Consider the following 17,490-nt stretch of genomic DNA (forward strand, 5'->3'; position numbering starts at 1 on the left):
GTTGCCAGGCTACCAGCAAACATAAGTACTGGGGTAAACTGCTGTTTGTCAAGAAATAATTTTACCTAAATAAAGCAAATAAAGTAACTATTCTGATCAAAGATGAACCAAATCAAACAAGAAGAATGGACATTTCTGACTTCCTGACCACCCCAGTGTTAGTATGAGGAAAGACTTTGTAGTAGACAGCAATGCACGCTGCAACTAATGATACATCTCATTATGTGTTTGTGTATAAGACAAAGGAATACTTTGCAACACAGCTCAGTGGACCTCCCCAGCTATTCATGCTCATGGCTTTGCGGTCATCTGTAAAGGCAGCAGCCGCAGTATATTATACTAATACTAACAGCTTATAGGATCTTGACTATATGCAGAAAAAATGGCTTTATCTTGGCCAATTTTGGGTGTGTTTGCACTTTCTGCTACATACAATTCTACAGTAAATTGGTATAACATCAAGAATAATAAGCTGCAGACATGAAATAATTATTTTTGCTCAGTGTACAAGTTTTGTGAGCCGTTCACATCTGGAAACAACTGCTTGTGTAAACTGGGGGCATTTTATCACATTGTCTGTTATTTTGTTATTGTTTTTTGTTGGTCCTGACGGCCTGTTGATTTGAGTGGAGCACTAAGTGGTTGTTAATGGCACAAACATGACTGTGGTTTTAAAATAGCAGACCGCCCATTAGGCTGGTATTAACAAGGTAATGGCCTGGTACTAAACTGCTGAATGACATTATCAGTGCCACCGAGCCGAGCTGATGCACACATGACCGCACACACACACACACACACACCGCATACAGTTCTTCCAAGTGGTTTGAAAACTCTATATTTGTAGACTGGTGAGTGGAGCAGCAGACTAAAAGTGATCTACAGTAACTTTGAGTTGCTGTCGAAATGTGAAGAGAATGAAAAAGTGATGAGAGACAAGAAAACAGGTATGATCGAACAGAATAGAAAGGAAGAAAAATTGACTGAAAGACATAGCTGGGAGGTGTTACTGTAGTTATTAAAGCTGGTAAGCACTAGGGTTGTTTACCTCAGCCCGGCTGTATTGTTGTGGCTCAGAAATTATTGATAGGTAGGAAGAGACAGAGTAATAAAGAACTACACATCAGTTCTGTCTGTACGTCCAAGTGTCTGACAGATGGGCTCTAGTTACAGCTTCTTTCTAAAAAGTAGAAGTGCTCTAAATGACATTCAATAATAATAAAAATAATACTACAATTTGTATAGCACTTCTTGCAAAGAAGCAGCCCAAAGTGCTTAACAAAAAAAGGTCAGATGAAAATAAACATTAAGGTAAAAGTTAAAAAGATAGGGTTCGATAGCAGTTCGAAGATCCAAGGAGAGGGTGTTCCACAGTATATGGGCATAAACCCATAAAGCAGTCTTACCATATTTCTCTCGGAACACTTTATGAACTTCTTAAATAAAGGCTGGGAAATAAAAATAATTTTTAAAAAGAACAAAATGTGTCCTTTTTGTCCATATAGTGCGCCTTTGGAGGAGGCTCCATAATCAATACTCAATAATCAGTCCTTTAAAACAGTTACAACACTCTCCCAACCTGACAGATTTGATATATAATGAAAGAACAGGACATCTCTATAGGTTTAACTAAAACACATAACTTACCAGCAGTGTCAGCTTCTTGGGTGACATGACCATGTTCAAACCTATACCAATTTTATGCAGTTTGTAAAAGTTGTGATCGCAGTTAGCATGTTAGCAAGTATTGCGTTAACATTGTTAATACCAGCACGGCTAACTAAAGCTGATGTAAGACCTTTAGTTCAGATTATCTAAAAATACAGGCATAGGAAAATGGAGCCTGCGGGCTTAAGTACCTTTATCTTCTTGCCTGCTCTCTTCTTCGAGGCTCTTCTGTTGTCTTATTTACATGTCCAGACAAACATGATCTTCTCTTGTCAGACATCAAGCCTGACTGACCCAGCGCAACGAGTCACTCAGTCAGGAGTCACGGGGAAGTCTGAGCGAGCTGACGAATACGTTTGTTTTTACAGTGAATTTTTTCCACCACTAGCAAGCTGTAGGGGGCCCTCTGCTGGCCATGGGACTCTATGCCACCGCAAAGGTTGCTTAGTGGCTCGGCCGGCTCAGCATGTAGCCGTTTTGTCCTGTAGTATGTTGCATTCTCCAAATACACAATCATGTGCAGTATACACACACACACACGTACAAACACACTCCTACACTGTGGTGCGGCGATAGGGCAGCACAGTAGGGGGTATATCCCTGGGAAATCATTTCTCCCTCTCCTTTTTTCCTATTTGTAACTTGTCCTTTCAAGCAAGACGGCCCTTAAAGTTCAGTGGCGCATTCTTCAAAAAAGGCTATTACTGGCTCCCTCTGATTCTGTATCATGCCGCGCACAGACCAGCCATCCCTCCTTTTTATGTTCCTCTCCTCCTGTCATCATTTTCTGAAGGCATGAGAGGAGAAGTCCGGGTTTCAGAAAGGCCTGTGACCAATGCCTTGAAACCCTAAGCAGTCCCTGCCTCTGACTTTGCACCAGACGTCCATATCATATTGCTTTTGATACTTGACAGCGCTCTCTCTTTGTCTCTCTCTCAGTGAATCTGTCTCGCCCTCTATGCCAACTGTCTATCACACTCATTCTCAACACTTACAGGGCCCCATAAAACAGTGTGTGACTGTAAGAGATACGGGTTGCTTCTGAAAGGCCCTGAAGACTTGACAAAGAATAAAGGTTCACATAAAAGACAGTGGTCATGAGGCTGAATTTCTCAACCTTTTCTGGCCTGTAAGAGTATAATGGTTGTCTAGTTGTCATATTACAGTATAACATATGTGTCTTTCTGTTTTTGAGAGCATGGATACAGCCCCAAATGTATTTCCGTTTTTCAGATGAATGACATTTTTAAAAATAAATATATTAAAATATATTAAACAAATACATTTCTCTCAAAAGCCTCCAGTGACAAAGTCTGACAAGGTCAGGTTGACAATCTGACACGCTAAAGAACATAATGGTTCATTCAACCTTGGTTGTTACAGCTTTTGATTCAGTGAACGGCAGCAAGGCTCCCTGGTGTAATTAAACATTTATATCTTAATATGGTTCACCTTCAGTAGCATATTGATAAACATAAAGTATTTTTCTATGCCACAGGCTATTCAACCTGTTGTGTTGTGTTATGAAAGAGCAGCTGGACACCCCATGAATATTGTGTTGTTGCTGATCTCCAGCGGTTTCACCTCTCACCTTGATGCAGTGATGGATGTACTCCAGGGTGTGTCAGCAGGGCTGGGGAGTAACGGATTACCTGTAATGGCGTTATGTAATCAAGATACAAAAAAAGTAACTGTATTCTGTTACAGTACAGAAAAAATAGACAGGTAATCAGATTAGCATTTACAGTCGCCAGTAGCGCTGTATGTGTGTTTATACCCTCGCCCCGTCATGCAGACTCTGTATGGACTTGTTCCAGCTCTTAGTGAGTGAACACAGCAGCTAAACCGGGACCGAGCACAGCCTCCAAGACCGACCGAAGTCCAGTTTGACCACTGGGAACACAGTACAAAGGTGGTTTTCTTGCTGGATTTGACCCTTGGCACCCTGGGGCTGAGTAAGCTAATACAACCACTACCAGCAGGGCTAACCGACCAAGCTAACTAGCCACAGATACAGACAGATAGGCTACAGTTAGCAGTTTAGCAAAAAGTAAAGCTGTGTAAGTCGTCTCAGTACTGGATTCCCTGTTGGTCTTTGAGGCTGTGTTAGTTGCGGTTCCATGTTCACTGGGAACCTGCTGAGCAAGGATTTATTGCCTGCACGCTGGGCTCCGGTTCACAATCAGGCGCCACACCCCGCCATCACTCCCTGCTGGGTCCCAGACCCCTGTCCTGAAAACCTCCAGTGCTTGAGTAAAGGTGTAAACACCTTTAAACAGTCTATGGTAAACACTAACACTCCCCCGGTGCTCCAAGCTCCCAGTACGGGCAGAGCCAATCTGACCAGTGATTGCACAGCTAACTAAGCTAATAATTGCAGTTAGTTAGAATGTTGACTAACTTCAAAGCTATCTGTGCATCAGGAAACACTGTGAAACACAGAGTTGAGGGAGAGCAGCCGGGGGACATCAGAGAGAAAACTAGAATATATTTTATATTTCTCCATCAAATATGATCCAGTTTCAGCAAAATCTGTAAAAGAATATTGTGTTTTTGTTCAGTAATCAGTGGGGCCCCAGAAATGCTATGCTTCAGTAGCGTCATGTTGAAAAATCTTTTCATTGGACGCTAAATTAATACAACAAGGGCAGTAAAATTGTTTTCCAAATGACAAACTCTAAAATATAATTAAAAATACCCACATAACACATGTGCTGACATAGTGCAAAGCATATCATTTAAAAAACAGTTAAATATAGATTTTGATTTCATGGGAATTGAAGATTTTGTTAGTATTGTATGTTTCTCTAAAAATACGCTGAGCAGACAACGCATCATTGATACTCTCTTGTCTTCATTTGCCTATTTGGCATTGAAGTAATCCAAAAGTAATCGGGTTAAGTTACTTTTTTGTGGTACTTGGATTACGCTACTGATAAAAATTTTAACATGTAATTAGTAATTGTACCGGATTACATTTTTAAAGTAATCCTCCCAACCCTGTGTCTCACTACACCATGGCATCACTGTCCGGACTGTTGGGAAGTGAAACACTGCTTTTCATGCCTGACGTTAGGTTAACCTTTAAGCTTTGCTGTGTCTATGCCAGAACTCATAACTCATAATTCAATAAACATCAATTCAGTTTTTAATCATGCATAAAATAGGGCAGCCATCCTTTCAATATTGTCATGGTGAACTTACTCGAGTAGGCATCTGCGAACCCAACAAGAACAGGGGTAGTGGTCTGCTCCTTGGTCAATAATGGCCAAAGGCCCGCATCTCTCACCATTAACATAATTAGAAAGTCCTTCAGCTCAGGCTTGAATGCCGATGTTTAGGACAGATCGTCTCTCATTCTTCCCGTCCCTGCGATGCTCCTCTCCCTCCGTCAGTGTGTCTCCCTCTGTCACCCCCATCGTCTGTGACCTCCACTGTCATCACGGCTGCCCTTGAGGAGCAGAAATCTCTCTATTTCACAGGGACCAGCCATAAGGGGGCTTGATTGCGGTAAATTGATCCATAATCACACAGCGCTCAGAGCTTTTTATCCTGCCGCCTCTTCATCTCCACTTTAGAGGCCCGCCGTTGCTGTATTTACATGCTGTCATCTCAAGGGTTTCCTTTTCTCTGTGTTTTTTCCTCTTCTTTCTCCCTCTTTCTCTCTCTTTCTACACTTTATTCCTTTCATGACTCTCCCAATTTTCTTTTCTCTCTTTCTGTCTTGATGTGATCAGAGTGTCTCGACATGGCCATTGTAATCCCCTCCGTAGGCCTGCTCTGGTCTCTCTCTCTCATAACCCCTCCAACACCCACACACACTCACTCAAATACACCGCTGACCACTAAATATCTGCTTTTGATTGCTCTCTTCAGCTACACACACATCCTAGAAAGCTATGATAGCCAAGGAGGCAGAGAGGAAGTGAAGGAGGGAGGCGGGTACAGAGAGGCAAGGGAGTGTAGAGATGAGTAGATGACGGGACGAAGATTTAGAGGGATGCTCCGAAGCATCTATATCTTCGTCTTGTAGAGGGACAAGGAGTGCCTTCTAGTATGCCTGTCCATCCTCTCATACCTTTGTCTGACTTGCCTCGCTCTCTAAAATGCATGCTACAGCCCTATACATTAAAATACTATATTGAAAGATTCAAGAAGAGACTATATTGTTTGTGTTGTGAACCATAGAAGTAAAGCAGGAGGCAGATTTTGAAGGAGCTCAGTAAAGTTTCATGTGTTATTCCGCTGGTTTCCTGCTTCTCTTTGTTCTCTCTTCACCACTATCTCTGTCTCCCCCTCGTTGTCCTCTGTCTTTTTATCAATCATCCCCTGTGTCTTTGTCCATCCAAGTGCCTGTGTGAATGCCCTCTCCTCTATAGCTTTCTTCCTTCGTCAGTTCAGAGGAAACACCGTGGCCCGATTTTATTACAATTAGCGCCGTTTATACTGGGACTCAATTTTTCTCTCTTACTGCATCCCCACCCCCCCACCTCACCTCGCTGAGAGGTTAGATGTGTAATGTGCGGTGTGTGAGGTGACAGGGGATGCTTTATGAATGTGTGAGGAGGCCTTGGCAGTGCCCCTGAATAAATCTGAGACACACCACAGGCTCTCCAGCACCTACAGACACAATCTCACACACACACACACACACACACACACACACACACAAAATCTACGTCAGGGTCCTGGTCAATTCCTGTGGAAGAAAACAGCATCATAAAACTCTTATCACTTTAGAGCCCTCTGCACTTCAGCGCATATACCCATCCCTCTCTGTCTCTCTCTTTCTTCTTTCTTTCTTTCCCTCTCTGTTTGTCCTTGAGGTGGCAGAGGGGTGGTGTCAGCGGGTGGAGCGAGGGGTGTGTGAAGAGGTGCAGAGCTTTGATGCTTGTTGGGGCTCACTCAGCTGGGCAGTACACGGTGCTGCGTCTCGTCCCAAGGCTCTGTATAAATTCAGCGGCGGTGACAATTTACAGCTCGCGCATATCCTCGATATGACGCACTGAGCAGGGCGCCAACCGTGTCTTGTTGCCATCTCACGAAAGTGAGGCTAATTTATTACAGTGTAAAACCCACAGAGCAGAGAGGGGTGGAGGAGGCAGAGATATAGAGAGGCCTTGGTTTGAGACTTGTGGTAAAGCTGTGACCAGCCTGACATTGTTTTTTTATTGAATCACTGTGTTCTATACACAGGGTTGGGGAGTAACGGATTACATGTAACAGTATTACGTAATCAGGATAACAAAAAAAAAGTAATTGTATTCCTTTACAGTACAGAAAAAATTGACGTAATCAGATTACAGGTACATTTTGTAAAATCAGGGATTACTCATACAGATTACTTTAAGCACAAAGTTTCCATGAAACAGAAAATGCAGTTCCTCTGTTTTTAAAAAAATGTTTTTTATATAGTCTATGGTCTACGTGTTTCTGTAAAAATACAAAGCTAGGGAGACTGTCATGCAGACTCTGTATGGACTAGTTTCAAGCTCTCAGTGAGTGAACACGGCAGCTGGACCGGGACCGAGCACAGCATCCGAAACTGTGTACTCGAGACTGGTCTCGGTCTTAAGACCACATTGACATTGAGGACTCTGGATTTTATTTCAAGACCAAAACTTTAGAAATATCAATAAATTGCTTTTGCATTGTCTGATTTATTTTTTAACATCGTAACTTTGATTGGATGTAAAACATACTGCTTCAAATGCAACCAATAACCCTAATTAAAATGTGTTGTTACTGTTAATGACTATCACTTATATGATGCTTAAATTGATTTGAGCCCTTAGTGTTTGTATGTCGGTGTTGTTATGACCTGGCTCAGAAGGCCACGACAAAAGGGAAACACACCATGGTAAAATTTTAATAAAATATGTTTATTTAAACCAAAATTAACCAAATTAAGGCTGGTGCCAAAGTAAAGGTGAACAAGTATGGGGTATGAACATCAGTGGTTTCAGTCAGGTCAGGATGATGGATGCATGGAAAAGATGAAGGGTAATGTGCAAGAAATAATAACTATCAACTAAAACAGCATGTCCAGAAACCAAGGCCAAGGTGGAACCTGTGGAGGGAAACAGATGGTAGCAAGTTAGCATAAAGGTCTGTCCGCCCAGCAGCGAACTTCACAGAATGAGAAGAGTGAGTGAATGAGAGTTACAAATAGCCTACAGGGCAATTAGCCCAGGTGCCCAGAGTTACCACAATCAGCTCTTCCTCTACAAGGAAGAGAGAGATAGGCCACACCCACTCCTGACCCCACAGGGCATCACAGTGTTTAAATGGGAATGTGGATTTTTCAGATCAATTTGAGAAGTACCTATGATCTTGTTCCACATTTTATTGTGTGTCATGTAATGTGGTGAACCGGTCTTGATCTCGACTTGGTCTCAGCCCCTAAAAGTCTTGGTCTTGTCTCGGTCTTGATAAGCTCTGATCTTGGTCTTGACTTGGTCTCGGTTTGGGCGGTCTTGACTACAACACTCCCTGAGACCGACTGAGGCCAGTTTGACCACTCGTAATACAGTACTGAGGTGGTTTTGAAAGTCGGGTTTGGCTGTTGGCACCCCGGGGCTGAGTAAGCTAATAGAACCGCTAGCAGCACAGCCAACCGACTGAGCTAACTACCCACAGATACAGGCAGATAGGCTACAGTTAACTTAGCCGTTAGCAAAAAGTAAAGCTATCCATCAGAACGGTGTATGTAAGTCATGTCAGTACTGGATTCCCAGTTGGTCTCTGTGGCTGTGTTTGGTGCTGTTCATGCCATGTTCACTGGGAGGCTGCTGAGCCCGGCTAGGGGCAAGCAGGCAAGTGAATGCACAGCTAACTGAGCTAATAACAGCAGGTAGTTAGTGAGATGTTAACTAACTTCAGCAACAAGTAAAGCTATCTGTCCATCAGGAATCCATCTGTGAATCACAGAGTTGAGGCAGAGCAGCAGGGAGACATCAGAGAGAAAACTAGAATATATTTTCTCCATATTAATAATATTTCCCCATCAAATATGATTCTGTTTCACCAAAATCAGTGAAAAAAATTGTGTTTTTGTCATTGATTGGCCAGATACTGCCATAGGGATGACATAGTGCAAAGCATATCATATCAAACATTTAAACATGAATTTTGATTTCATGTGTACCAGAGTTTAGATATTCCATATTTCATCTAATTTAATATAAAACTGATACTATTTAGTGTTAAATAACTGTAGTCAAACTGTATTATAATTGTCCCTTCCATGTCACAAAGTTTGGACATCAATGATATTAAAAAGGTAAGCAAAATCTGCCTCTATCTTCACAAATCAAATTAAATTTTTTAAGTGGGTAAGTGTATTTAAATATATGCCATGATGCTTAAGAAGGTCTTGGCAGGGCTTCCTTTGTACCTGCTAAAGAAGAATGATGAAGACGATCTCAGCTAATTACGTCATGTCACAACTTATGAGACTGAACCCAAAGTTCCCTCAACTGCTGTCTCAGAAAGAGCTGACCAGCACAATCAGGACTGACCTTCAGAATCCATTAGATTTATGTTGTTTTTCACAGGCACTTTTCTTCTTTCCAGTAATTTACATATTTATCAGAGCTGATCGTAGTTTGACATCCCTTAAATGTTTTTCCCCCCCTCTCTGCGAGCTGCAGGAGAATGAGCGGTAATGTGCTGTACAGTACAGCGCGTGACTTTGGCAGGTGAGAAATATGCTGAGGGAGCACTTTGATTTCGAAGTGTGGGCATAAATTTTGCCTCTGCTGCTTTCACTCACTCATTGTCACATCCCCCCGGCTCGGCCTCCACTGTAGAATACTGTAGCCCTTTCTCACTTTCCTTCACTCTCTTTTTCCTTCTCTTACTAATTCTTATACTTTCATTTTCATTAAACTTGTGTTCTCTGAGCTGAGGCCCACTGATGACATAATGTTAAAAAGGTTCATAATTTGGAGACGTGGCCTCTCAGCAGTAGGTAGTGTTGCAACACCAGCATGGCTACAGAACCGAAGTCACAAAAACACTTTGGATGCCCAACATGTGTAAACTTTACAGGTAGAATTTTTAAATAATGCTCATTTTGCAAAGTTAAACAGAATGTGCCAGCATAGTATATTCCATTGTGTCATTTTGCAACAAAAAACAACAGTATGTTTATTATTTGAGCATTTTTTCCTGCTCTTAAATTGTGCTGTCACCACACTACTACTACTACACACAGTTTTGGTTCAAGAGCAACACAAGCTTTTGGCCAGACTGCATGAATTTTTCTCTCAAAATCACATAGCTACGTGTGTGCTCTTTTCCAGCATGTGTGGTTGCTCTATTAGAGTCTTGTGGACACCAAAAGAAAGAGAACATTTACCTTTAATTTCAGTGGTTAGGGCACCACCTTTTGAGATATTAAGAAATAAATTATAGTATATACAATCAAATGGCCAGTAGGGGAGAGCTGGGTGAGTTGAGCCAGTTTTTACTTGAGGTGTCTTTAAACTGAGGACATGACAGTGAGGTCCCCAAGTAAAATATGTACATATATTTTAGGATATGGTGCATCTCTGGGAATACTCAATTTGGATTTAAAATAAACTGTTTTTAAAATATGACTTTGCAAAAAAAAGGGGACTCTTGGCTCAACTTGCCCCATATGAGGGGTAAGTTGAGCCAAGGAAGAGGATAACCACATGGGGGTCGGGGACATCAATGTCATTTCATTGTGCAAACTCAAACGGCAGGTCCCAACATTCAATTGCACTTAGATAGTGAAACATCGCAGCTATGTGTCCTAGTTGTTTCATATCAATGTATCGCTTTAAAGCCATACTGTTGATCATCATGTCCTGTGCCACCTGAAAAACGTTTTTTTAATCTTAAATCTGCTTATCACTTATTCCATGGGCCTCTCTCTCTAAATGGATGATTCTTCAAAAATATGTGGTCACATGACCAATTTTGTCTATGGTTGCCGAGAAACAAGGGGTGGCCCAACTTCCCCACAGGCTCAAATCACCCCACTCTCCCCTACTGTTGGATGTCCACATTTAGAGCACAATCTTCACCCAGTCATGATTTGTCAAGAATGTACTTCTCCCATTTGAGTGAACAAATACACACAGAAGGGACAAATTCACATTTTACACGGCCATAATGAATGTAAACCAAAGTTGCTTTGTTAGTGAATGGTCAGACAGTTCAGCAACTATTAACCGTTTAATCAGTTAAGTCATTTGTCGAGCAGTGTAATTATTATTCCCTTATTGTCTATTTCTTATATTCTTACTTAATCATCTATTCTGCAAGTACTGCTAAGGTTACATGAAATGTTTGTATTCTTATGTTTGGTTAGCCTAAAATGCTAAAAGGGAGTAAATGTAATGGGAATTCCAAACATTTTGCATGTAACCCTGGACTCAGGGAGACTCATGTGTGATGTGGCACTGAATTTGTGTAAACGTAACAATCGAAATATCTCTGTTCTCTGTGTTATCCAGACTTCAGGGACAATGTGTCACTGTGGGATGATGTGATTGACCCTAAAGCTGGATAAATAACAGGCTCACTCAGCTCTCCTCACTCATTTGAGCATACATGTATGTCTTTGTGTTGTCTGTGAGTTCTCCTGCAGAAGACTTGAATAAAATTCACAAAGACAAGTGTTTGCCTGAGCTGTTTATTTGAAAACTCGAATTGCCATCACAAACCTTTGTTGGATCCATCTTCTTCTTTGCTGTTTTTTTCTGTTTTATATCAATATGAATTCAATATCTTTCTGTTGAACTATACAAGCAATATTAAGACCTCACCACGGGCTCTGGGAAATTGTGCTGGTCTAATTTTATGATTTTCAATCATTTAATACACTAAATAATTAATCAACTAATCAAAAATATAATCAATAATTAAAATAATCGTTAGTTGCAGCCCTAATGTACACACATGCAGTACAAACCCAATCATCTTAACACACTTCACAAGGAAAATGTAGGACATCTCAAACATAAAGACAAATATAGACCATGAACTCAATTAAAATCTTTACTACTCATATAAATAAAATAAAGTGATGTTGGTTTGACATGCAGCTCAGAGCTCCACATGGAAGGCATTTGTTGTTAAAACACTGTTGTTCTGGATTGTTCTTCCCTCCTACCACAATTTCTAAAAACTGGCTGCAAAGAAAGAAAAAGAGTTTCATAAAAGAGAGTTAGATTATTTGTGTTTCCTTAGAAAGCTATCTTTCAGTCTGATCCCTTGCCTTCTCTTTCTCTTTTACTCCTGTCTTTAGTTCCCTCCGTGTCCGTCTTCCTCTCATGACACCCCCCTCCCCTGCCTGCTAATCTCTACTGACACCTTGAGGTCAGGAGATGCTGCTGCAGCACTGTGCTCTTTAAACTCAACCATAACTTGATCCTAACATCCTAACATGTTATGTGTCATCAACACCTAGGCCAAAAAATTACATTTTCCTTTACATATAGCCTAGCTATGGTACTTGGTTCCTCTAGGTTCCCTCTGTGTGTTGGGTTGCCTATGGAATAGTGGGACTTAATTTTGTGCTACATCGCTTGGCTGAGCACTGCCAGATACAGAGGAATGCAGAGATACAGACACATAAACACAACAACTACTTGGGGAGCATTTGTGAGAGCCCTGAGGAGACATAGTCACACACACAAACACACACACACACACAGAACGATGCTGGATAAACAGTGGATCCATTGTAAGCTCCAGGAGCTTGCTGTAAGAGATTGTTTTGATGAAGCAGCAAGGGCACACTAGCACTGACACTAAATGTAGCATGGCCACGATGGTTGAATTCCCAGACAATCGGGACCTTGGCAGCTGCCTCTGGTTTGGCTCACAACTTTCTGGGTTCTTGGTTTTACTGTAGGGAGAAAGGCTGTGTGTGTTGTCTGCCTATGCTTTCCTGATTGCAGCTTTCTACTGTAAAACGTGTGTGTGTGTGTGTGTGTGTGTGTGTGTGTGTATGTGTATGTGTGTGTCATGGTAGTGTTCTTGTATCAAGAGCCTGTGTGGTGGCCTGGGGTCAAGGCCAAAGTAGAATTTCTAAGTGATGGAATTTCACAGCCACCGAGCACCCAGCGGCCGGCCAAACCGCAAGCACTCACATTTACAACAAACGGCCCGCCCGGCTCCACGGAGACTCCTGAATGGCAAAGCCATTTGTCTCTGTGAAGGGCAGAGGGAGAGAAAAGCGAAATAAAATCAGAGGCAGAGTTCTTAAATGGAACAACGCTTTTTTGTTTACGACCCCCAACCACGCAAACAGACACACGTACGCACTCACACACACACACACATACACACACACACACATACACACTGCTCTGAGGCTAAATTCGAATTAAGAAGAAGGAAAGGTGCACAGCCTGTTACTAATTAGCATTTTCTCTGCTCAGCAGAAGCGGGTGGAGGAATCGATAAGATATTAAGTTTGTGTATAGCGATGAGGCCAATCACTTTCACCCATTAGCAACAGCAGATTAGAGGAGAAACACTGGCCAACAAAACAGCAATATTTTGACCTCTGTGGTTTTCAACTGGGCCTGGAATGCGGAATGGAGACTGTTTTTGTTAGTCTTCCTGTCTATTGTACAGTATTTGAGGAATGTGATTCTCAAAATATCTATAGTAATACAAGCGGTTAACATACCTTTTTGATCCTGGCTTCAAATACACCATAGACCATCTCCGGAATTTACCCTTAATATGTCACAGCAGTTATCAAATAAGACATTTAAACATCTGAGCTCATTCTCATGCAATTAAAAGTGTCAGGTGTAGCCATTCATATCTCCAGACTGCAGAAAAAAAGTTTTGAATTGTGGGAGAAAAGTGGAGAATTCAAGACCTCTCACTTTGTTTTGGGAAATCCCTCCAATTCAACATTCTCAGTTTTGTTGAAAGGTTCATTTACCTGTATTTTTGCAAAAAAAATAATAATAATAATCCACAAGTTAAGTGACTGAAAATGCTTAAGAAAGGTCTCTAAGATACAACTTGTCTGTCAAATATTGCCCCAAAGCAGAGTTAGAGCTGGGGAGGAGAGGTGTCTAGCCAGGGAGAAGCCTTCAGCCAGACCTGAAGACTTATATCAAAGAAGACCTCTATCAGCTCACACCTGTTGCTCTGTAGATGTATAATTCACCTTGTCTGTTGAATATTCTGTGCCGTGTGTTGCGTTGATGTTTGATTCATGTGTGTCTGGATGAAAATTGACGGCCAGGTTGGTGGGTGTTTTGACCCAGTCTGTCACACTGGACTGTAATAGGATGCTTGTGTATCTGATACCAACTTAAGATAATAATATTTTAGTCTATATAAGATCTTTTTTAGAATTGCTGTCTACTAGAACTTGCATGCATTAACACCACCTCTTTCTCCCTTTAACACTTTTGTCTTTACCTTTTTTTACACCTTCCTCCCCTCCATCCTCTTTCTTACTCCTCTTTCTCCCCCCTTCAGACCATCTGAATCCAGAGAAGGAGAAGAAGCTGGTCTTTCTTACAGCTCGTGTTCACCCTGGAGAGTCTCCTGCCTCCTTTATCTGTCAAGGTAAAGTTTTAATGTTGGGTCAGTGCCCGGTCTCATTGATTTGATTCAGATGCAGCTCCACTGGTCTGTATGTTGTTTTGTAGTGCACACCAACATGTGTCAGTGTAAATTTTTTTGTTTGTTTTTTTACACCTTTATTTACACCTACTATTTAATATTTGCTTTTGATAGACAATTTGAAAGAGACTAAAATTATGTTTACCTTTAAAATGGCACATGATGCACAATAAGGCCACATAAAAATAAAGCCTTAACAGTAGTTGATATTCACTTTCACAAGAATCACAAACCCTTGCTGCACACCACATACTGTATTCTACATACATCTACAAACAAAAAGGGTCTGTCTTACAGTGTCTTGTCATTCTTATGGAGTTTTTCAAACAAAAAATAATCCCTAATTAATATTTTGTTATTCTCTTAAAGGGACTCTATGTAAGTTTTTCAATGAAATTAATCAAATTGTCATTGCCTTATTGTCAATGGGCTCAAAACTCACTTAGAAATGAAGCACACGCCTGTTTTCTCCGTTGCTTGCATCAGCCACTATTCTGCTTTGAATGTGAGGTCTCAGCCCTGTGCGCGCTCCTGAGCCTCTCACAGACTACAGCAACAACACGGCAGCCAACGACATGCAGTCCACTAACACCATAAAACAACCAGCTCACAGCAAAACACAGGCTCCACGTAAGGATCCAAAACAACAATAAAGGTTTATGTGCTGAAGCCTATCAGACCAAACAGGTTCAGATGATGTCGAGTAAGAACAAAGTGAGCATTAGTAAAGCTGGGGAAACACAGAGAAAGTCACGTTAGCTCGCAGGCTAATGCCGAGCTGTTGCTAATGTTATCCGGTGCAAAGTTATATAACGTTAGCTTTCCATTTTACTTCACCAACTAACGCGACCCGTGTTACTATCCTGTTGATTTAGCCTGCAACAAAGGATGTAACGGTAAAAAGCAAATGTGGAGCGATTTGTTTACTAATGTTAGCCTATAGTGATGCAGCCAGGAGCAGCCAGCTAACGCTACAGTAGCTTGGACCTGCCGCTGTTTGCTTCATAACATTCAGTTTATGTTTATTGTGGTTTTTATATACAGTATATACAGTTTTACCAATAACGTTACTCACGTACACAGCTTCTCTCAGTCACTGTAATTAACGTGACCCACATAACATAAAACACTGCAACAAAACGGTCACAACAACACAGAGGAAGAGCTATCCACTATCACTAATTACAGGAAAGTTACTTACTGCAGTCTGTTATAAAGTGTGACACAATGGCATTATAATATTCAGTCCAGCTCACTAGATCCTTTTAAATTTCACATAATTTTCAGTATTACTTTTGCACTGCATTTGAGCCTGAGATGTCTGAATGCTACAGGAACAGGTACAAAAACCTGTGCTTCTATATAATATCTCAGGAAATACAATCTGAGGATATCATAGGGTTGCATTGTCTTCGCTCCCAAGCTCCACTAACTCAAAACTAATAAAACAGCTTGAAAAACTGGGAACCTTTGGGAAATCGTCTCCTTGTGCGGTACAACAACCTAAAAGACAATTTTAGCAGGATTTAATGACTCTTTGCTCCCTTAATCTCTGCTCAGACTGAGGTGAGTGGGCAGGTCTTGCTCCTTCTGGGTCCCACTTTCTTGTTTATAGGTAGCAGGTCTAAGGAGGGGAGGGCTGGTGCGATAAAGGGACGGAGGTCACGGCCTTACCTTCAGCAGTGGTCCCTGTCCACTACTTTGACTCAGTAAGACAGACTGAGGAAAGTCCATTAACATTAATGAGGTTAAGAGATGGTGTTTATGAGGGAGAGACTGATACAGAGAGGTGGTAGAGGAAAAAATAATGTCTATGTCATATGGATCTATCTCTCCATTCATTTATGTGTCTATCTGATCTACCAACAGTATCAGTGTGTGTGCATCATCATGAATCAGATGAGTTGGCTTCCAGCCCGCAGTGTGCTGTCTGTTTTTCCAGCGCCGTCAGCTCCATTCCATTTGTATCGATTTAGGCTTGACGTCTCCTATTCCTCCCCTGATTCTGACGATGCCCCTCGCTGTCCTTCCCTCTCCTTTTGTTTCTCAAAACTCAATTAACTGCCAGCCCGTCTTCGGTTTTCTTTTCAAGTCTATTTCCCTCTGCGTGTGTTTGTGTGTGTGTGTGTTTGATAGGTGTGATTGACTTCCTGGTGAGCCAGCATCCAGTGGCACAGATCCTAAGAGACCATGTGATCTTCAAGATCGTCCCCATGCTTAATCCTGATGGAGTCTATCTGGGCAACTACAGGTACGCAAGCACACAAACATGCATCTTTTCATTTTTAATTTGAATGCATTGCTACATTTTGTGCTTTTATATCCTGCTATGTGGGATAATATCCTCTTAACTCCACCTTTAGGGAGCTTAATGGATTCATATAGCTCACAGCAGTGCATTTGTTAGAAGATAGTATTTGGCCGTAGGGCTGTACTCTCTGCCAGACTCTCTGTCCACCCTCTCCTCCTCTCTGTCTTTAACACCACTGCTGCAGCTCTGTGGGCATCCTCCTCTCCTCTATTCTCTTTCCCGTCTTCATAATTGCCTTTTACTTAATAGGCTCAGCCCCAGGAATACTAATGCACACTGAGATAAGCATCAGCACCGTGTGTTTGTGAGTGCCATCTGGTGGTGGTGCCTTGTCACTGCCACCAAAAACATTTGCAGGAAATCTCAGTGCCCTGCGATGGACTGGCAACCTGTCCAGGGTGTATCCCGCCTTTTGCCCGATGTCAGCTGGGACTGGCTCCAGCCTCCTGCGACCCTGTATGCAGGATAAGTGGTTAACGATGGATGGATGGATGGATGGATGGATGGAAATCTCTCCCCGACAGCAACAGTGAATCCCTATAATATTGTTGACTGTGATTGGTGACTGCTCAAAGGCTGTTTTCATTAGCTTGCTTTCATACTGAGCAGCATATTGACAGAAGTTGAGTAGTGATAGTCCTCATTTCGCCAAACACACATGCTCATTTGTACACATGCATACACTTCTGCCCCCCCATCCCCAATCTCTCTCACACACTCACACACACGCAGACAGGCCCAAAGATACCACAGAGCCATTCCGGCAGGATACAGTGCAGAGCAAAGAATCAATGTCAGTTAACCTGGGATGAGTATTTTGTTTAGGGCTTGCTGCTCTGCTCAGTTGCTCTTTACTATCACTTACTCCTGTAGCATTA

The 17,490-nt window shown here is 41.8% G+C and overlaps 1 protein-coding gene across 1 annotated transcript in view; it reads left to right on the forward strand.

Annotated features, from left to right (window-relative positions):
• Positions 1-17,490, forward strand: part of agbl4 (ATP/GTP binding protein-like 4) — a 303,975-nt gene that overhangs the window by 255,227 nt on the left and 31,258 nt on the right. The window contains exons 7-8 of the mRNA XM_038715945.1: positions 14,155-14,244; positions 16,438-16,552. Coding sequence (XP_038571873.1) covers positions 14,155-14,244; positions 16,438-16,552 — 205 coding nt within the window. The remainder of the gene's footprint in view (positions 1-14,154; positions 14,245-16,437; positions 16,553-17,490) is intronic.

This window comes from Micropterus salmoides, unplaced genomic scaffold, assembly GCF_014851395.1.
Source record: "Micropterus salmoides isolate LMB-PRFRI ecotype aquatic unplaced genomic scaffold, ASM1485139v1 Ms_hic_scaffold_13, whole genome shotgun sequence".
In the NCBI taxonomy this organism is placed as follows: Eukaryota; Metazoa; Chordata; class Actinopteri; order Centrarchiformes; family Centrarchidae; genus Micropterus; species Micropterus salmoides.